The following is a 21,979-nucleotide window of genomic DNA, read 5'->3' as shown; positions in this document are numbered from 1 at the left end:
CAAGTGGGCTGAATTTTCTTTGCTTCACCCAAATCTTCTTGGTTGCCATTTCTGGTTTTCAAATGCATGCACATGGAGAGAGGGGAAAAAACACACTTTCTTTCCTTAAAATAATAGGAGGGCTGCTCTGAAAGTAACACTACTTTATGATGTTGGCCCAAAGCACCAGAGGCAGATGGTGGTGCTGTAGCAGTAAAGGTTGAACCTTCCCATCACTATTCCATTCCATTTTGTTGCTGTGTGGCAGATGGCAGCAGAGCATGACAAAATGGCGTCTGACATGGAAGTGCAGATGGAGCAAAGGTGTGTCACTGAATTCCTCCACCAGGAGGAAACTACACCTACTGACATTCACTGAGGTTACAGAGACACAACAGTGGATGTCAGCACAGTGAGGCGGTGGGTATTCAGTGTGTCTAAAGTGTGAGCATACAAGATATCAAGTGCATTTTCCCCCTTTTCCCACCAGCTTATTACCCCAGAAATCTTCCACAGTGAAGCTACCATCCTGCAACAGGAAACTACTAAATGTTAACGCTCAAAGCAGAACAGTGCAAAATCATTTAGGAGACTGAATAGTATCATCATCATTTCTTTAGCAAACCCCTCCAAACATCTGATGGAGAGAATCCAAATATGTCCTCACTAGAACACTAGTATACTACAGTTTACTATAGAATTTAATCAGGAATATCTCTTCCTCTCCCCGAATCACATTGAAGCCAGCAGTCCCAACACTATCCACTCAGTATGGTCTCACCTTGACACCACAACTGAAGTAAGCCACTTCAAAGTGAAAACACACTTTAGGAGGTGACAGCTGAGGTTACTGTGAGAAGCAAGGAAAGAGGGTTGTGGTTTGGGTTGGATTTATTTTTAAATCCACATGCTGAAGTAGCTCACAGGGTTTGCCAGTCACCAGGGTCTGCAAGGCCAAGGAACAGGGTAACCCGGTACCTACCAGGATGCATCTCTTCCATCCCTGTTCCTAATCACGCGACTTTAAGTTGCATTAAGACTGTAGCGTGAAAGCTTTCCTGCAGCTGATGACAAGAGTAAGATATCTATGATTGGAGAAACAATTCAGCAGTGGTTCTATTCTCCCAACCAACCAGATGGCAATTTGCAGCATAGCTCCTGAATTCCTGCACTGCTTCCTCAGAAATGGGGAAAAAACATCACTACTGCTAATCTACTGCTGAGGTCATACAGGTTTTTAGTCTGAACACTAAAGGAGAAGATCCTAACTTAAGGAGACACATGTATGTGAATTCGAGCAGGAGTCTTTACACATTTATTCCTTTCTGTTTCAGTTGGTGCTCGCAACAAGGGTGGGGGGCTTGATGTTTGTGAACCACCAGTTATTAGACTTGAAAGACAACAGAAAAAAGTAAATAAAAATCAATGATATTTGGCACCATGGCTGCACTAGAGCTGTGTCAGTGTCTCACTTCCTCTGCCTCACGCTGCCCCAACCAGCGGGGACACTGCTGAAAACAAGCACGGAAGGGATGAGAAGGCTCTTTGTTTGAATGTGTTTACCAGAACCAGGCAACAGGAAACTTTTTTTTTTCATAGTAAGGTAGTAGCAGAAGCAGCGTTAACAGACAACAACACAGCTGTGTCAGACACTTTGCTACACTACAGCCACTCAGACCTACACTTTGCTCGCCTTCATGAGCACAACTGCCCACACAGCTTTCCGACCCTCTGTGAGTACCTGGCATGGCACACTGTCAATATAAAAGCCTATGCATAATTGGCTTGCACGGTTCCTCCATGGCATTGCAGTGCATAATGTAAACATACCCGCTTAATCTGGACAACCTTTAACTGCTCAGACAAACAAGTTCATCCTCCTTTTCACCTTGTTGATTAGACCTTGAAAGTTGGATGCAAGTCAAGTTTCGAGGTATGTGAAAAAACAGAGGTAGAAGAAAGCTGCTTGCTTCAGTAACTTCAAACGAGGTCAGCAAAGAGTGCCCTCCTGGACGGGCAGAATAAGCAAGTCCTACAAGTTTTCTTTGTATGCAACATGTCAGTCTTGTTAAAATGCTCACTTAATAACGTTTGCAGTTCAGAAATGGAAGCTGGCAACAGCCTCTCGGAGCCCAGCACTGCTCTGCCTCTCGAAGTTCCCCTCAGCTATTGCTACTGCCAGAATTAGAATGGACTTAAGTTAACGCCCTAAAAATTAAACCCACAGTTGTCTGCCATGTACTTCCTCCTCATTTGACTCTTTGCTGTCACTACAGGTTCCTGGACCTCCCCACTCACATTACAGACTACCCAAACTTCACTAGTGAACAGACTGTGGGCAAAATGTTCCTGCTTTTCTTCATACTGAGGCTGAGAGAACCATTAAGATACATTCTGACAGCTGCACATTTTCAAGGTGTCAGGGAAGACTGCCCTTTTCATAAAGCAAAAGCTGAGCCCCTAAATATGTTATCTTGAATTTCTGTGCTACCACATGTTGTAAGGACAGAACTAATCAACCCGTTCCATACACATAGCCAGGCTAACATGTCATATCACAAACAAACATGTTTTGCTTTTCAAACTGAAGGCTGGAATCCCTACAGCGCAATTTGGAGTGTGCAGCATGAAAAGAACAACTGAAGATATTTCTTCTTTTAATCTGTAATTCAAGTAGGTTAAAATAAGTCCTTGACTTCAACTTACACTTGAGGAAAAGGATTCCTAATCTTGACTTCATGTACCAAAACTTAGGTCCCCTCTATGCTTATTACTGCAGCCTCTCCACTTGCACATTTATCAACAGGACAAAATAAAGTTACTCCAATGTATCCATTCAACAAGGAAACATAAACACGGTGGCAGCTGAGAGATTCAGCCACACCAAGGTTCTGTTTGGGGTGTATAAGCACAGCAGGAGGGCACAATGGAACAGACCAAAAGAAAAAGCATTTGTTCCCATCCACCAGCAAAATCATATTAATAAGCAGGAAAACAGTACCTGGCACATCTACTGAGAAACAAATGCAATCGAACAGTGTAATAGGTTGAGAAAGAGCAAAGTTTTCAGTTCAGCCCCCAGCCCCCTCGTACTGGTATTACAGCAGTATTAAGTTCTTGGATTGCGACTCTTGGAGCCTTCATCCAGAACACAAGGAAGCTGAAGAATTACAGACACATCTTTACCACCTCCGTTATTTCAGGGAGACTCGGATAAATTTCATTTAAATACAGTGCTCACCACACAGCTCCTTTTTGCTGTTAAGTAAAAGGTGGGTTCGAGTAACAAAAAGCCCATCATCGGCATCAAGCACACAAAGATGCGTTTGATGAACACAAGCTTGTCCCAGCCAAAAGGAAGCACTCACTACTTCATACACAGCTCAGTACAACTTCTACAGCTGCCACTCACGGGATGGAAAAAGCTTAGCCAAAGTGCTGTTAGCCCCAAGTCAGCGCCATGAGGAGCACTAAACCCAGCCTTCATGTCAGCCAGAAGGGCACAAAGACAGACCATGGGAGGTAAGGAATGCAACTTCTGTGCTTTGGCAGTTTTCAAAGGTTTCCATCTGGAATGCAACAAAAATGAAAGCAAATTGGTTTGCTGGAGCTGCAAGTCACAACTTCAGCAGGAAACCCACCTGCCCAGAACTGGGTCTTCCACTGCTATGGCCTCGCTTCTGTTGTCTCTAGACTTTCCATCTTTATTTCCATCCCCCCCCCCCCCACCCCCAAGATGTTTGGTGCCAGCAGCTGAACTTGTCAAACAAATGTAATTCACTAGGTGTTCCTGATGGGCTCGCTTGCTAATTACAGGCTACATGGCAAGTCTGCCAAGGCAGTGACAAAAGGCAAAGATTCCAGCTGAGCATTCTAAATACGAGACAGACTAAAGTACCACCTCATCAGTATGAAGAGAACACCAAGAGAGCCCTACGCCTATTTTAAAGGTAAGGTTACAAGGTGTTTCACAGGAAAAAGTTTTAGCTAGAGATGCTAAGTGTGTAAGTACTCTGGTATAAAGATGCAGACATCCACCCTGAGCAGGCAGCAGCTGATACCCCTCCCACTGCACAAGTAGCACTGCAATAACAGCAATCTGTAGCATGCCAGACCAACAGAAACATCCACTGCTCCCCTGCTTTCTGCTCTCACACTGCTCAAACTGAAAGTGGGGACAACACCAGCGTGCAGCAGGGATAAAAGCTGCCTAGGATTCACTTGAGAGCTATTAACAATGTGAATGCTTCAGGTGGCCCTTCCACAGAGCCTCACCCAGGACCAAAGTCTCCATAAAAAGGCTTTGGAGTTTTCCATGCTTTTACAAGTATCTTCTGGTGCAACCAACAGGAGCCAACCTACAGCCTTTCAGAGCTGTTTCCAGAAGACCCAATGGACACAGAAAAGAGACCACTAGGGCACACACTCCATCTCCTCACAGATGTGTAACAGCGTATGTATAAATGCTTGGAATCACCTCATCCAAAATTAAATAGGAAAGTTCCTAGGTGTTTCTCCAAGGAAACCAACCCGCAAGTCTCAGCATCAGGCAGTTCCTGCTTTCATATACATGTAGCTTTTTTGGTTTTGAATTAAAATCTGCTGCCCTTCACACCACACTTCCATCTTAACCAAATCCTCACTATACATTTCATATATGTTCTCCTTTAAGCACTCCACCAACACACCCCAAATACCTCCAGTCTCTTACTCAGTCCCTCGCTCCCGTGTAACAACAGGTTCCCAGTACTGTCGAGAGAATATTCTCAGTCTGTTTGGTTACATTCAGAAGGAGAGACAACGTCCACTGTCAGATCACATACCACAGCTCCACAGTCCATACAGCTCCATGCCAAAGCCATTCAGGTACTCTCTCCTACAGCAGGTGGCACAGATGCTGCCACCCAGTGCTCCAGGTTTTTAAGCCTCACAGGAGAGGAACTGACAGGTCTCCTTAACAGGATTAGGGAAGGACCACATGGAGTCCCAGCTGGACTACACGATCTTAAAGGTCTTTTCTAACTGTAACAATCCTATGATACTGAGGAAACAGCAAAAAGAAACTTCAGTCCATCCAGATTCCTAAAAAACATCCCAAACCAGCTATAGAGCTGTATGTAATACCCAAGAGTAGAAAAACATTTAACTTCAGTTGCTTAGTAGCATATGGTTTCTACAACAGATGCCGGAACATTGACACATCACCAAAACGCTTCCATGTGACATGCAAAGCTTTCAGCATTCAGACTCTCTCTGTACTTTCTGCTTAATCTTCCAGACTTCCCCAACACCCTAAACACCAGAACTGAACCCAATCACTAAATGGCTTCGAGTCCTTTGCTCTTCTCCTCCAACTTCATCTATCCCTATGTGTTTTATTACCATGGGAAGCTTTGCCAAAAACCATGGCTCTTGTCTTACTCTAGAGAAGTACTATCAGATGTATCTACTTGTGTCAATTCAGATGCATCGCCTGCTTTGAGAAACACACCATCCTAAACCTGCCATGTGACACAATATATGGAAACCTTGAGGGTCACAGTTGAAAATGCTACATGACCACCAGAACTCAATGCCACATGGTGTGACATCCCACCTTACTACAGAAACAGGCCTCCGCTGCCCACAGAGGCTGTATTTCCATCTCAGCTTCTAAAGGCCATGAATGAACTCATAGGAACACACAAATCCACTGCTACAAAGATACTGCGTCCAGTGCTGCAACACTGAAACCAGTAGATGAAATAATACAGTGATACAAAGCAATTTGCTTAACTGCCTGCGGAGCTAAATAAATACTACAGAGCCTTTTAGCACTTGGACAAAAGAGGACATCATCAGTTTAGAGAAAGGGAACACCACCAGTGAGCTCAGCACAGCATCCCTCTCCTTAGGTTTCAGTCACACACTGGTTGCTTCAGAGCCAGCTGCGTAGTACAGCACAGCACAGTATGTGCACCCCAAGCTTAAGCTGAGCACAGAAGCAAAGCTGTTGTGCCACGGCACTAGAGTTCACTCTCTAACCATCTGTTAATGTTACACACATCATTTTCTGCTGTAATATGGGAGAATTTCTATTCAAGTTAATTGAAGTTCACCCTGAGATCATCGTCTGATTCACTCCGCTTGGTGTCCTGTCTATAGCATCACCTCTGTTAAGTGCAAGAAGTAAGCGCTCGGAAGGAAACAGCCAGATTTCCTCACTGTATCAAATCAACAGCAGCACAGCAAACAGTTTGCAAGCAATAAGATGCACACACAAACTAATTAATATCCTTCATTCCGTAATGGAATATTAAGCTGTTAAGAACTTCACATGCTGGTTGTATACCACATCTGCATGGGGTCTCGTTTAGAAGCTGTATATTGGAAACATAATTCTGTATTGTTCTTTTAGATTTGCATAATAAAGGCTCCTGCGTGCCTCCCCACGGGAGCACAAAGAAGTAAGGCAGAGCTAAGCAATAGGGCTCATATGTGCTGTACTGAAACCATGTAGCAGTTTATCAAACTTGGGTATTCCAGCAAGATCACTGAAATAGCGGATTTGAGCTGTTCACGACTAATAATAAGAAGAAAGGTGCCGGGTATTTGTGCAGTTCACTTGTACGATCCTATCATAGATTAAACCTGCTTAATATTCAGCATTTAAACAAAAAAAAAAGCCACCACCACATCTAAACAGCCAAGAGTACATTTACACCCATCCCACTTATGACACTGTCTACCTAAACAGTATCACAACCCGCGATACAACCTTTCATTTTTAAGCAATCCCTCTCCAGGAAGGTTTCCTAAAGCTTCTACATCCCCCTTAAGCTTTCTATATTCCTCCGCCCAGAACTTTGGGATAGCACGAATAGGCGTGTTGCTCCTTATGTCACATTGGTGGAGAGAATCCCCTGACCTCAGCTCCACCTGCGCTTATGTCACAAGGCTGCAACACCAACCAACTCCCCCTTACGCTCACAGAAGTTTCTAACTACTAAAGCAACACAAAAACAAGCAGCAGGTTCAAAGTTGGGTTTTGCCAGGTGTATTTAGCAACAGATAAATCAATAGTGCCGCGTTCCCAGCAAGTTCTAACAAAAAGTAATAATAATAATAATGAATAAAAATAATTAATTTAAAAAAAAAAACAATAGCAGCATTCTTATAGGAATATAGTGATTTTGAAGAAGTAAAAGCAAAGTTAGCCATCAGTGATGTGATCCAGGCTTATCACAGAGGCTCAGAAGTTCTGTAAGCGGTACCCACACAAGTGACTGCTGGCGGCACGGAGCAGCACTCGGCCTGTCCCGGGAGCACCGCACCGTACCGCACCGTACCGCACCGTATCGCAGGGCCCTCCGCTCCGCCCCAGCCGGCGGCGCTCGCTGCTCCGAACCAGCACCGCCCCTCCGCGGGCGCCCAGCAGTTCTGAGCCCCACCGAAGGGCCCGAGGCGGCGGCCCTGGGCCCTCCCCGCCGCGCCCAGCCCGGCTGCCCCCCATACCCGCAGCCCGGCACGGCCCGGGCTCGGGGCCGATACGGGCCGGCCCACGCGGTCCCGCCGGGCTCCGACCCCGCGGAGCCCCCGCGCGGAGGGGGCAGGCGCCAGGCCCACGCCGCCGCGGGAAGGCCCCGAGCGCGGCCTGCGCCCCCCGGAGCTGTGGCGGAGGAAGGTCGCGGCGCCGCTGCACACAACGTACCTCGGACACAGCGTCACCCCGCCACAGGCCCCGCGCTGCCTCCGCTCAGGCGGGAAAGCCACCGCTCGCCACCATCACCTACGCTCCAAGATGGCGGACATATCAGCGCCTGCGAGCCCTCCTCTCCCTCCGCCCCGCCTGCCAATCATAGCGCCCCGGCACCGCCCCGCCCCTTTCCTATTGGGTGGCGTGCGCGGCTCGGCCTCTCATTGGCAGTATCCTCGCTGTCAGTCACCCAGTCAGAATGCTCCTACAGGCTTAAGCGGGGATGGAGGCGGGCCGTCGATTTCTTTCTAGCCAATCGGCGCACGAGAAGGGCGCACCTCTCATCCCACCTTCCCCACTTAGCAACAGGACACGTCACCGTGACGGGCGTTTCCATCGCCCAATCGGAAGAGCGGAAGCCTCTTAAAAAATAATAAACTCTCTCTGTCCAATCCGGAGCCGCGGCGCATGGCGGGAGGGGCGCTGTCCGCATTGGCCGCTGTGCACAAGCACGGCGCCAAACTGCCTGACAACAAGGGGGGCGGGGGAGCCCGTGTGGGGAGGCGCGGAGAGCGGAGGCTGCGCAGTGGGGAATTAGCTCAAATGGTAGAGCGCTCGCTTAGCATGCGAGAGGTAGCGGGATCGATGCCCGCATTCTCCAGCGCAGGGATTATTTTCTTTCCTCGAGCCCAGAGAGCTTGTTTTAACCCCAAAGTAAATTGCAGCGTGGAGCTCTCTGTTTTCGTTTTGGGACGCGGCTGTGTCTAGGATAGAAAAAGCAAGGCTTTAAATATTGTGTGTTTTCTTGTGCTCACCCTACACAGGGCACTCCCTGGGAGACAAGCTCTACTTCGCAACCGGCCCAACCAGCTCAGCTCGTGGCCCTTCCAGCATTGGGGTGCGGGACCGCCACTCTTGTCTATGTGTTAATTCAACAACAAAGTAACGACTAGTAGAGCAAGGCCAGCTGAGCCAACAACCAGATTTAGCCATAACCCTCACAAACCCCTTTATCCTCCTCACAGGGTGAGAGAGGGGAAAAAAAAGAACCTTCGAAGAATGTTAATGATTTAGGCCAAAGGCTTATCAGCATTATGAAAACTAAGTAGCTTTAAGGGGAAGGAAGAAGCATTTCTGAACAACGACTTCATGGTTTTGCTGCTGAGGGGGAACGTGGATGCTTGGCTGCACCAAACCCCACGAGTTAATCCATTTAGTTGAAACAAAATGTTCAAGTTCGGTCTTTTAATCTCGTTTCCAACGCTGATCCTATTAGCATTTCTAAGCAAAAGCTGCTGGGGACTGGGGTGGGACCTCCACGCCATCCCCCAATGGAAAAGGCCGTTCTGGGATCACGGAAGGCAACAACAGTGAGAAGATTCCTGAGGCAATGAGGCCTAACTATAAAGCTAAAAAGCAAATGCTGCTCATTAGAAATGCTGGGGAGCAGGGGAAGACCCAGTTATATTAATTATTAACATCAGACACCAAATTAGGCCCCGGTAATAAAACTAGTTATACTGTAAGCTGCAGAAATAAGTACAGCGTCCAACCATCATGTACTCTGTCCCCTATGTTTTCCCCTCCCACAGTAATTTCAGTTCCCTATCTCCTGTAACGCTTTCCCCCACCTTTACTCTTTCAACAGGAGACAGTGCGCACCGCATTGAACCCAAGAAACCCTGCAAACCATCCTGCCATCTTGGTGCTGGCTCATGGACTCCATTTTGCCCCTCCACACCAACCTCTGGGAAATACATACAGCTTTACTGTGGAGATTTCAGACCTTTTTTCATTTAGTCAAATTTGGTCAACGTGCCTATAGATTAACCTTGAAGGACATATGGACATCCACGTGGGCATCATCTGACCCAAATTGCCCATAAATTAAATCTGCCAAAGATGCATGTCTTGTTGCAATGTACAGTCACGAAAACCCGTTATTTCAACATGGGAAGCCTGGCATTTTCCCTTCAGGATCTGAAGTTCCATGTATAAAGTGTAAAGCATAAACTTTTATCTTCTCATTCCTGATAGCCTCAGTGATATTTATGCTTACCTTACCCCTGCTGATAGGAAAATTTATAGAGCAGCAGACAATGCAAGCAATATATCCATGGAAAGAAGCAATGCAATCTTGCATTAAGGTTGGTCTTCCTGGCTGTGGATCACAAAGTAGTTCATCAGTTAGGCCAGGGCCCAAATAACTTCTTTGCTGAGCAAAGCCAGGACTTTGCAGAAGCAAGCAATTGCACAGTGCACGAATTTTCTTACCTTGAAGGCTTTATACTTCTTGGACCATTCCTTTACTTTACATCAAAGTCCTCTCCACAGTACCACTTCAATGTTTCTTTTCTGCTTGCATCCTTTGCACTCCAGCAAAGCATTATTGTTACAGAATTGTGACGCACAGTAACCACATGTAGGATTCCTGAAGTTTTGTGAATCCACTGTTTCCAGAGCTAGAAACTATACAGATGTCAGATAGATTTATACAGGATGTCCTAGCTTATCTCCTCCCCTCTCTCTCTCCCTAGTTCCTGAGGTTATGGTTTGCAATGCTCTTTAGCCCTTTGAAGCAAACTGTTAATGTCCAGGGGCAAAGAAGGGAATGGGAGAATGTTGCCCTGTAGACTCCACTGGATGAGATGAACACTAGACTGTTATGTATGAGGAGCACCCATCTTCACTTCTTCTTCCAGCAGTGCTTCAAAAGCAAACGTAACCAAAGAGAGTTGTGAAGAGCCCAATACCTTGGGAGGATGCCCAGGGGGCTCAGGATATTGACTGAATGGCACTCCTGGGGACACAATCCAAGCAGTACAGAGTTCCTGTGTTCAGGTTCAGACTGGAGATACCTGACCCCCTTCAGGGCCTTCCCTGATACCTGGTACCTGAAAGCTTATGGGGCAGCTCAGCAGAAATGTTGCAGGAGTGCAATTTTAGACTGTAGGGTCTTAATGCCTTTTCAAGCAGTTAAACGATTTGAGTATAGATGCTAATATCACAGAAGATAAACAAGATAAGAAAGCAAGCAAATAAATGGATGCAGATTGGAGAACCGAGGAACTTCACTTTTTCTTGCTTCTGTAGCAATGTAGTGGTACTGTTTTTATAGTTACCTATTAAACAATGCTGAGTTCAACAGCAGTGCTAATTACCAGTACAGCCACATGACCACTCCAGGCTAATGATAGTCCTAAACCCTTGTTATCTTTTAATAGCTAAGCTGATTAAACAAGCACAGAGGAAAAACAAGGTGGAGAAATTACCTCCATGGTACTTCTCTTAGGAAAATAAAGGCACACAGATTGAATCACTTCCTGACCAGCTAAGATATAACTGCCCAGTAAGTACTGACTTTGTATTTCTGTGAAACTGAAGCAGGGGACAGAGAGATGATCAGAATAGACTGGCTCACCCAGGGGTACTTGTGAACGAGGGAATAATTGCCTCATCAATTCCATGCCATTTTTGCTGTAAAGTTCTCTCTCCCAGATTTGTTTTTTAAGCCTGAAAGATCTCTTGCATTGCAGTGAGCCAAATACTTCTATGATAATGGCGTGTCAAGAGCAATCAGTATATGACAGAGACCTAGAATCGGAACGGCTCAGAGTGGCTGCTTTTACACCAGTCTGAATTCTTCCTCAATTTTTTATTTTTTTAAATTTTTTTCTGAATAAAATCATTACCAAATGACTTGTCCAGAGAAATCCACTTTCTGCAGATTAACTTGCTTTGCTTTGTCCCAGCTCTTCCTATCTCTCCCAGCCTGCCGTCCCCATCTGTGTGGTGTATGTACATGATTAGGAGTGCCTGAATTAGGTTCCTAAAATGTGTAAGCAATCACATTTATCTATGTACAGTTCCAACCTCTGAGACAGACAATGCTTTACAGAGATCTCATGACCTGCTTGGGCAGTTGTATTTAACCCTTTTTACATTAGGAAAGAGAGAGACACGCACACCAAGGACCACAGCCTCAGGAGTGACGGTCTTCCATGGACTCTGTGGCAAAGGCATCAACAAGAGCTAAATGTGTGCATGCAGATAAAGTAATTTTGAAAAGATAATCTTAATTAATAGCAGTTTCTGATGTGCAGACTGGTGTCCTCAGAGGATCTCTGCCAGGCTCCAGCCTTCAGTTCTACTCCTTGATGTGCTACTTGGCTTTGTTTGCACATGGATGTCGATTTTCAAATCCCACCCCCCCAGCAGAAATAGGTGACCTACTTTTCAGCCCCAGACATCTGCTAGCTGTAGCCTCGTCCCTCCCTCTGTGCTTTAACCCTTTCTTTCCTCCCCTCTCTGTGGGCATCTGCCACACCTCAGTCCTTCCAAGGAGCTCAGCCTGTGGCTCTCCCACCCACTGCAAACCTACATGGTGAGGTGTTTGCACAAAGGAGACTGAAAGAGGGCTGCAGTTCTCTATCTTTGCCACAGAAGGGCACCCCAGTTGCATCGCCAAAGCCAGCTAGGCCCCTACAAGCAAGAAGGTCCTGGGGCACCTGGCACCCCAGCCCACAGGCCCAGCATGGCCTCCCTTCCTCAGCAGCGGGCCAGGGCCAAGGAGAGGAGCAGGGGAGCAGGAGCGGATCTTTCCCCATGCTGCACTGCTGTCAGTGGCATGCATGACACTAGGAAGGGATCTAGATAGAAAGAAAGGGGGTCTGGGTGATCAGCCATGGCACGAAGTCCAACAAGGAAAATGCTGGGCACCCTGCACTGGCTGTCCCTGCTGGAGCAGGGGTTGTGCCACGTGGACCCACAGGACCCCACCAACCCCATCTGTTCTGTGGTTCATTCCTCAAGTTTCCCTTCTCTACAGACATGGCTTTCTCTCAGAGACCCCTGTGCTATTGCTGTGAAGCAGTCAATGAGTGTTGCTTTGAAAAGCCAGTATCATTTTAACACCAGTTTTTCCCACCTCCACTAACTCCCCACCCTGCTCTGTCTGCTTCCTCCCACTGTCCAGGCTTTGGCTTTTCTGCTCCCTGACATTTGCATGCCTGAAGCATCGTGTTGCAGGATGATTCTTCTGTGATGGTGGAGAACAGATGAACCTGTGATGGTCAGGTTATCCAGCTGGCTTTGCAGTGCAAAGGTGCATTGCATCTAGTCTGGTTAAGGTTTGCGCTGCTTTTACTGACTACACCATGTCTCCCTTCCAACAACCAGTAGGTGGCGTGTTTGGATCAACGATGGAAGGAGGAAGCCCCAAGTTACTCCACTGCTTGGAAGAAAAAATACCACCCCGTGCAGACACAAATCCCTCCCCTCTGGATTGGAGGTGTAAAAGCATCTCCAGATATTCGGTCTCATTCTCATTAAAATACACTCTGGACATAAGCAAATGCTTGATAAACAGCACAATTTAGAGCAGACCTTACCTGGACAGGTTATTTGTGAGCTCCTGGCCCAGAGTATGGCTCTTTTTCAGCTCCCCTAGGTTCAGCAGCAGCCTTGGATCCCCACAGCATCCTACCCATGCATCTAAGGCCTCATCTGTATATGAAACAAAGGACTGGAGGCTCACCTGTGGCACGGAGCAAAACAAAGCAGGGGCAGTAGAGAACTGAGGGACAGGGAAATAACCATGCACTATATATACCTGTTTTCCTTAGCACCAAATAATCTCTTTAAATACCAAGCAATAGTTAGGAGACACATAATTGCTGGGTAAACTAACTTTCTGTTAGAAGTCAGATGCTCACCTACTTCCTGTTAGACAAGCAAAACAAACAGCCCATATGAGAGAAACTATTCCCAGTTGCTGTCAAACATCACAGTCTGCAAACAAAAGTAACCCGAAGTGCTTGCACTTATCCCATGGTTGATAACAAGGACAGAGGGAAAGAAAGACACGTTGAGGATTCCCTTTACTGTGTCTCCTCTACTGGTCAAGTGAGTAATCTAAACTCACTTGAGTTCCACTTCTGTGGAAGCAAAATTCCTTGTCTCTTTCATTTCCTGTTACATTACCAAGACCAAGTTGGCCAGTAATCTTTGCTAAAGGACAGACATCTGCCTATCCAAAAGGGCCATTAGATCGCTCCTCATTGCCACCTGACAACCAAATATTCACATCCAAGTCCCCCAGATCGATATAATCTGCCTCTAAAATGGAGGATTAGGGTTGTTCAGCCCTCGTATGGTGATTTTCAATAACAGAATTTTCAATCTTATCTCCCCAGAGTACTGTAGTGGTCACGAGATTCTTCACATCACTTTGCCTGTTCTGACATTATCACCTTAAATCTGCAAATCAGATTCCAATCGTTCAATTACTCTTTCTAAATGATCTCTGTGATTTTCAGATGCTCCCCAACATTAGCTGGGTCAGAGCAGTTTGATCAGATCATGTACAGGATACCGGGCAGTCCCTCCCAACCCTCTCTAGGCATCTTTTCCTCTGAGGCATTCCATTTGCTGTCAGTCATTGTGTGCCCGGTATCCCACTGACTAGGCCAAAAATGTCACACAACAACAAGGTTCCTTGGATTCTGGACAACATAGTGACAACAAATTGAATGCCAGCTTACAGTGAGTTCATTGTAGCAGTGAACTTTAACGAGACAATTTCTAAGTAAAATGGAAATGTTTTAAGCATAAACATAACTCAGCAAAATGCAAACAGTTCAAATGTGAGCAGTGCTAAACAAAAAGTAAAAAGAATGAACTGTGAGCATAGCGAGGCATACTAAGACAAGGGGAAAGCATCCTTGCCAAAGCGACAAGAGCTGGAGCCTTCAGAGATTATTCTCACCCGCTGATGAGCCACTGTTGGGAAAGTTGTCAACTTCTCACATTCTCCATCACGTCGGGCAAAATTCCCCCGCGTCATCCCTGGGTCATGCATTAAATAAATGGCTGCTATAGCTACACAGACGGTGTTGCCTAGCAAAGACGTTGCTCCCAGCCAAAAGTTTTGCTGTGTTAGATTTTTGGGGGTTAAGGAAAATCAGCAATAGCAGCAAAAACGTTGTCATCACGTAATTGTCTCCATGGTAGACCTTTAGAATAAATATCTCACTCTGAAAAAAGGTACACCCATTACACCCACCAGCAGTGTGGTCTTCTCCAAACTTAAAAGGACTTACTGTAGGACTGAAAAGCCAGCTGCTATATCTACACGTGTGTTCTTCCTACCCTCTCATATTAGAATGCCCGTATGCCCAAGTCAACACACCAGCCTAAAATCCCACCAGCAGACACCCTCCTTGGTGACTACAGTTTTATTCTGGCTGCTTGTGCCACAATGAAATGGCACTTTTAACAGGGCTGAAGCAAAAGGGGAAACAATCTGCTTTCTGTATAACTGATCTATCCCCAAACATAGGTTTCATACACTGTGATGCTGAGATTTTTCTAAATCCATCTCCAGATTCTCCTTTTAATTTCCTTGGCAGCTCCTGATATTGCTGACACCTAGAGACACACAGCTTTACAGATGGGCCGTTTGTGGCTAGAACTGTTACCTTGTGAAAGTATATGTCTTTGAGACAGAAGTCACACTTTCATTAGCAGAACAGTTCTGACATAATGACAGGCTTTGATCTCAGAAGGATATTATTTGCAAATTAGTTGGCTTGCCCTCTCCAGCCCATTGACTTATCTGCCATGACTGCAGGGAGCCTCTCATAGACACTAGGAGCCTTTTCTTATCATTTTTGGTCCACCTTCTCCCTCATCTTTGCTCCACAGTCAGTTCTCCCCTATCCCTGTTACAAACTAATGGAACTGCTTACTTTCAGAAACCTTCAATCTGTGAGATCACAGACACACCGAGGCCTTAGAAAGAACAGAGATATTCAGTGCTGAGAACTCACCTTTACCTTGTCAAAGCTCACCAGACACACTGAGTTTCATTTGTGTGAATGTAACAGAAAGATGGGTAAGGATTATTTTGACTTCACAGTTAGGACAGGACAAAGGTTGTTTTGACTTCACGCACCTGAGATTATCTGTACTGACTGCAGGAATGTAAGACCAAACTAGACTCAGCAAAGCTAGTTCTCGAGTATGCCCACCTGAAAAAAACAGAGTCTTTAGTCACAAATTTGGTTTTGTCTCCTAGGGAGATGATTTAAAACATATTATACATTGAAAAGGAAGAAAAAAAAATACTGACCTGACCCGGTATAGCAAAACCACAGCAGTTATCAAAACAAATTGCAATGGATTTGACAGGGTAACGATGCTGACAAAGTTGTGGTAAGCTGGATAGCTTGCTTACAGTCATAACTCTAAAGACATGCAGCTTTCCAATTAACCTCTTCACCTCCTTGCTCTTGCTGCTATATTTTAAAGTAAAAACGAGGAGACAGCAGCACTGTTGTTAGCAAACGGCCTGATACCACTGTGCCACTGGTTGGTTGCCTCCGTTGCAGATGCTGAAATATCACTGCCCACAAGGACTCCTAATCAAATATTTAAAATATATTTATTATAAAAACCAAATCCACAGAATCTATTGTACAAAGGCACACTCTTATCTTTACAAATCTTTATACAAAATAGCAGTTATTTCCAACAACTGCACTTTTGTTAACACCAAGAATCGTGGTTTCGTGACCAGAAAACTGTTAGTGTATAACGGTCTGAAGTGATGAAAGCCTCAAAGAAACCTTATGACAGTTCCAACCAGGTTCGTTTGTATCTTAAAGGCCACCTTTGGAAAACAACTGGTAAAGACCTGAAACACGGCAAATGGCTTTCACAAAAAATACTGTAATGACAATCTGAAAATAACGTCAATGAAATCCCCAAATACTTAAGCGTCACCTGTTGGCACTTCTTTAATAACTCGTATTTAATGCTTTCAAATTGCTGCCAAAACAAAGATGGAAATGAATGTCCACCTGGAATAATGCATTTGAGACAAACCCCAATATATTACAAACTCAAGATATGCACGCCCTAAAAACCCCTCAGCTGTCTGTTTCAGTTCCACTACTTGTGGACGCATTTGAGCTGAGGAGAACCAAACACTGTGTTTACTCAGAATCATTAGAGTGCACTCAACATAGGATTCGTGGGGCTTCTGTCATTTAAAGCTTTAATTTGTTCCCCAGTCAATGTCTGAGCTGCTTAAACACAGAAGGCACTTCAGTACTGGGTTTGGTTGTCCTTTGTAGTAACAGATCCTACAAAATGATACACATATAAAGCTGTTATTATTAGGTTGTTTGCAGAATACATGTTTTAATATAAATATAAAAAAGATTGCGTGTGTTTACCATAAAAAATCTTGGTAATCTTTGTATATTCAGGTACATTTACAAATAGCAGCAATTACAATACAATTAGATAAGTAAAAAAGCTGTCTGGGTTAGAGTTTAGTCAATGATGCCCTCCAAATCTCACATCCAACAGCAAAGTACTTTTCCACAGCTTTTGTTCTGACCTCTGCAGGCTGATTAATACCATTTATGACTGCTGCATTCGTGGGTGCAATTAAGATACTTCTGCTCTCGTTTACACATTGCAGGATCTCTGTACAAATACAAGTGGGACATGGTGGCCTTCATTGGACACAGCTTCCCTGGGAGCATCAGTCAGATTAAGGTACATCCATAGGGGCACTCGTTGAACAGACATAAATGCTGGTGAGCTGGTCCATCTCTGTAGCTATGAGACTTGATTTTCTTCTCTTTCAAGGCGTGTTCTCTGCACATATTTCATTGGTGTCAAGTGTCCTGTTTAGGAATTGTTTCCGTCATCTTCTATCCAGCAGGATTCTGTGCTGGCTCTGTATGTGGCTCCTGCCTTCTCAGGCGCTGGGGACAGCCCGGTTGTGGTGTCTTACAGCCATGGGCAGCTGGGAGTATTGCAGAGGTGGGACACAGCATCGGAGGAACTTGGTTGCAGGATGAAGAAGCCATTTGTATAAGCTTGGTTTCCATCATTCTTATCAGTAGGTTTAACACTGATTTAAATCTGTTTCTCCTCCCCCTGCCCAGGAGCATGATCTCACATGAGCAGATCCACAGCATAGTTGGCCAACAGCAAAATACACAAAGTAGAGCAGCATACCCTTTACAAAACCCCTTGCAGTATGTAAAGGAACACTAACAGAACAGCAGGCACTTTGAAACTTGTGGAGAGGGCTGCACTCATCATTTATAGTGCACTCATTATTAAACAGAAACAACTGAATAACCGTTCTGTAAATGTCTGTCATGTTGGATTATGGCTTGTCCGAGGCTCAGCCCAAACATGGAAGTTTGCAAAACGTCCCTCAGCACCGTAGCAACAAATACATTATTTCTAATTCAGGGCTCCGTGCCAGGCACTCCTGCGTGTTATTAATTACTGGGAACATGCCTGCCTTCTGTTTTCATTTCCTGACATTAATGGGTATCACTTGTTGTACAATTATAAGCACAGCTACTCATTTGGACTGACTCAACACATACTCCAACAAAATGACTGACATCAGAAAAGATCTGCTTCTGATAATGCACAGAGCACACGGGGCACACAACGTTGTCAAGTCTGACCGAGCACACTCGTAATGCACTACAATGCACTCCACAGGCTCTGATGCAGAACAGCCCCAGAGCTCTCTGTAGCAAAAGGATCTGACCCTACAGGCAGAGGGTGAACGCCCAGGTCACTGGTAGCTCAGCACAGCATGGCCAGCCCTTACCAACTGCTGCCATGCACAGACACTTCAGAGTTTCAAATTCACACTAACTCTGTGCTTGAAATCAAAGGATACCTTGCCAATGATGATCATGATTTTTAAGTCTGCCCATTTACCTTACAGCTTCACATTGCTACTGCATCTGTTGCACAGACAGAATAAATTCAACAGAGAGAAGATGACCCTCATAGCTGCCTTTGTGACTGCACCAGAAGGCAAAGAAACAGCTCTCTGCGCTGAAATCTGCCCTTAGATGTAACACAGAATCACCCAGTTCATTTGCCCATTACTAGCTGCTATACAGACACAGCTCCGTACTCCACCCCAAGCTGCTTTAAAGTGCTAATATACAGTCGTAATGGGCTCTGAAAATACTTCAGTAAACTGATTCAAGTACTCAGATGCTCACAACCAAAGTCCAACCACTTGCAGCCCCCTGCAGGTTCTTGGGGCAGAACTCCTAGGACACACCAGGATACCTCAAGCCTTTCTCATAGCAGCCTTCTGCACTAACAGAACCACACCTGAACCTCAGCAAAACACAACTTTTCCCTTCTTATTTCCTGCTCAGCCCAGCACTGCTACAACTTGCCACACACCTTCAATAATTCCACGCAGCACTTTCCCTCATCCTGATCTAGAAGCAGCAAGCATCTGTTTTAAAAGTTTTAGCCTGAAGGTTCACAGGATGGAAAACATACTTCACTAAAAACACACCAGGGGATATTTCTGGAGAAAAGCAGCTCTTTTCTCTCAAATATACGGTCTTTTTTGACAGCAGGAGTGCACAGATCTTTTAGATTAGATAGCCTACGGCAACAAAAAGCAATATTTTATTCTTTAAATCCTTAGATGCTACATATTTGCTTACAAGTTCTCTTCAGGAGAGGCTTTTCAAGTCAATTCCATGGAGCAGCGTGGAACCTGCATTCTGATCACAAAACCTGAAGCGCCTCAGATGAAGTGATTGCTCAGCAAACATCAGCAGCAAGAGGTTCCGAACATCCAATTGAAATACAATTAGCACACATGCTTAATCCATTCCATTCAGCAAGTGCTCGCTTCCTTCTGAGTACTTAGGGGTCAAGTTCCATTGGTCCTTAAGTCAGCCTGACTCTCAGCTAATTTTCTTGCACTCAACTCCAAACTTTATAAGAGGAGAATAAGACAAAGTGGTTGGGATTGCTACAGTGGCAGCTCTTTGAAACCATCAGTGGTTTAAGGAAAGGGGGAAAAAAATAGTAATCTTGCATTCAGTGTCATCACAGGAACACAGGAATATTAGTATGGTATGGCTCTGCACTAGAACTGTAACATGAAACAATGAATACATTCATTACAAATGACCAACAGTTAAACATAAAACAATGTATGGTGTTAACTGCAAACTTTGGCAAGGGATGGGGGAAGAGAATCCATTCTTAAACTCCAGTGCTGGATTCTCCAGTTCTCTATTTTTCTCCACAGGAAATGGTGGGCATCATATTTGTGCCAAACGCGAAACTCAGAAGCAAAAATTTAGCCATGAAGGTACTGAAATCTACTTGAACAGTTCCAGTAACGCAACAATGACAGCACCAATATTGTCCTTTAACAACACAAGAAGAACAGACCTGCACTAACAAATCTGTCAACACAGACTGGATTGGAACTCCATGGTCCTAGCCCCACCACTGCAACAACCTTTGCCCTTGGAGTCCTAGGTGTCTTTTGTTCAAAAAACACCGACCCAAACATAATTTAAAGTTCAAAAAGGAAAAACCTCTTGTTGTTGCCAACAATATTAAGGCTGTCAAAGAGTCACCACGTGTTAATTCAGCAGCTGCAGAAACAGGTGCAGCTCTGCATATTCAGATTTTCCCTCAGATATCACAGGTAGGCACACACATCATCACTGACAGAGGTGAAAACTGCCATTCAATACCCAAATCCCTTTGTTACAACAGGAGATGAATCAAAGCAAAAATCTATCTTCTGTGCTGTGAAAGGCACTTATCCCAGCCTCCCTTTCACAAAAGGGTTTGGCCTGAGCTAGAAGCAGGAGCATTTCACTGATTATGGTGTCCCAAGGATACAGTAGTTTGTTGCAGCTTCTTTCTTTTAATACAATCGGATGTATTTGCCTTCTCTCCTTCCACCCCATGCTTTTTACGTACTTAAATCTAGACTAACTTGGTGGCAAATTTTGATGACATGACTAAACTGCATGAATGGCAGATGTTTTGGTTTTGAGCTCAACATGTCCTACAAACAAACAAACAACTTTCATCACTTCAAACACAAGCCACTGTATTGTCCCGCTTTGGGAAATGAACACTGGAGGTGAAGCAATTCACTGTTGAATTCAACATGGGTAAACATCTCAAAGACCCAGAACAGAGGAATTACCAAACTTCGGGGTAAAAGGTGAGGCACCACTGTATTTTGAGAAGTCACCAAAGCCTCACAAGGAAGTAGATGCTAGACAAGGACAAAAGAACCCGGTTTCATTCAAATTAAAATGGTGAACCTGAGCAAAGCTGCAATTTGTCAGACATTTCTCTTGTTAAGAGCCCCTTGCTCTCACTGGCAGGCCATTACAACTTCTACTATCATGCACTCAAAGTGGGAACTGACTGTAGTTCAACCAAGCATTTGAAATCTGGGTATGTTTCTAGCTCCTATCAGTTCCAGAACCAGTACACAGTACGGTACTTGTGTGAGTCAGGACACCATGCCTGTGTGAACAGCTGATCTGAAAGACTTGGTTAAAATAGGTGTTTTTCCAGTTCAGTGCTGAGCAAATGTAGACCGGGATTCAAAATCCAGGTCTCAAGACACAGGTTCTGCTGGGAAGCACTCAGCTCACTGGCAAACAGGAGCTTATGACAGTGGTACACTTTGCATGTTTTCTCCCAGTGATGTACAAGGGATGAGAGACTGACAAACTATTTAAGCACGTTTTTCTTCTCTGTGAATATTGGTCTTTAGCCTCCTCCTTCCACAAGCCACTTCACTTTCTTTTCTCACATTTGTAAAAAGAACTGCATACACTTTGCGTGTAAAAAGGTGGTTTGAAATGCAAAAAGGCTCAACATTGCCTCCCCAAATCCTTTGGGGAATAAGTCAGTTCCGTGATTTCAAAAAGGCAAATATGGCACAAAAGAAGGGAATTTAAGTTAAAAAAATCAATTTTATAAATATTCTTCCTTTGTACAATTTTCACAGCCCCATCCCTCCCACCCATTTTTATTCACATTTCTTTTTCTTTTTTTTTTTTTTTTCCTTTTTAATTCCCACCCCTTTTTATCTTTTAAATCATAAAATATATATTTAAAATCTGTTCATATTTAAAAATATTTACAGGGAAAGTTCCTTCTGTTGAGGTCATGAGGAGTCTGTACAAGGAGAGGGTGGAGGTGGGTAGAGGTGAAAATAGCTTCGTTCTGTGGCAGGAGATGGAGGGCAACTTTCTTCTGCCGACATGTACTGGCTGCGAGGTGTGGGTGGAGGGGGGTAAGGGTCTGAGTCTGAGTTTAAATCTATATAGTACTTGTTGGCTTTCCATCGACTAGTGGTATAGTCACTGTCACAAACATCTGTGCTGCACGGGGTTGTGGGTGGAGCTGTCCCTCGTATAAGGTAAGGCCTGCGAGGTAACAAAATAAAAAGCACACGCATTAGTTGTGATTTTTGAA

General features: G+C 44.8%; 2 protein-coding genes, 1 long non-coding RNA gene and 1 other non-coding gene across 49 annotated transcripts in view; 2 read left to right on the top strand and 2 right to left on the bottom strand.

Annotated features, from left to right (window-relative positions):
• Nucleotides 1–7,756, bottom strand: part of PPP6R3 (protein phosphatase 6 regulatory subunit 3) — a 70,451-nt gene extending 62,695 nt beyond the window's left edge. For all 45 annotated transcript variants that reach the window (XR_014946377.1, XR_004307609.2, XR_014946367.1 and 42 more), the window contains exon 1: nt 7,670–7,756. The gene's annotated coding sequence lies outside the window, so the exon portion shown is untranslated. The remainder of the gene's footprint in view (nt 1–7,669) is intronic.
• A 222-nt stretch (nt 7,757–7,978) lies between these two features.
• On the top strand, nt 7,979–11,381 carry LOC116653459 (uncharacterized). The gene is made up of 2 exons (XR_014946424.1): nt 7,979–8,552; nt 9,303–11,381. It is a non-coding gene; the product is annotated as an uncharacterized LOC116653459 (long non-coding RNA).
• TRNAA-AGC (transfer RNA alanine (anticodon AGC)) lies at nt 8,243–8,315 on the top strand. Its single transcript has one exon. It is a non-coding gene; the product is annotated as a tRNA-Ala (tRNA).
• A 4,697-nt stretch (nt 11,382–16,078) lies between the features above and the next one.
• Nucleotides 16,079–21,979, bottom strand: part of LRP5 (LDL receptor related protein 5) — a 118,939-nt gene continuing 113,038 nt past the window's right edge. For both annotated transcript variants that reach the window (XM_015863806.3, XM_015863807.3), the window contains exon 23: nt 16,079–21,930. In XM_015863806.3, coding sequence (XP_015719292.1) covers nt 21,669–21,930 — 262 coding nt within the window. In that variant the 3' untranslated portion in view covers nt 16,079–21,668. The remainder of the gene's footprint in view (nt 21,931–21,979) is intronic.

Source organism: Coturnix japonica, chromosome 5, assembly GCF_054131305.1.
Source record: "Coturnix japonica strain WE chromosome 5, WE-NBRP24, whole genome shotgun sequence".
Classification (NCBI taxonomy): domain Eukaryota; kingdom Metazoa; phylum Chordata; class Aves; order Galliformes; family Phasianidae; genus Coturnix; species Coturnix japonica.
This window is presented reverse-complemented; position numbering and strand designations above follow the sequence as displayed.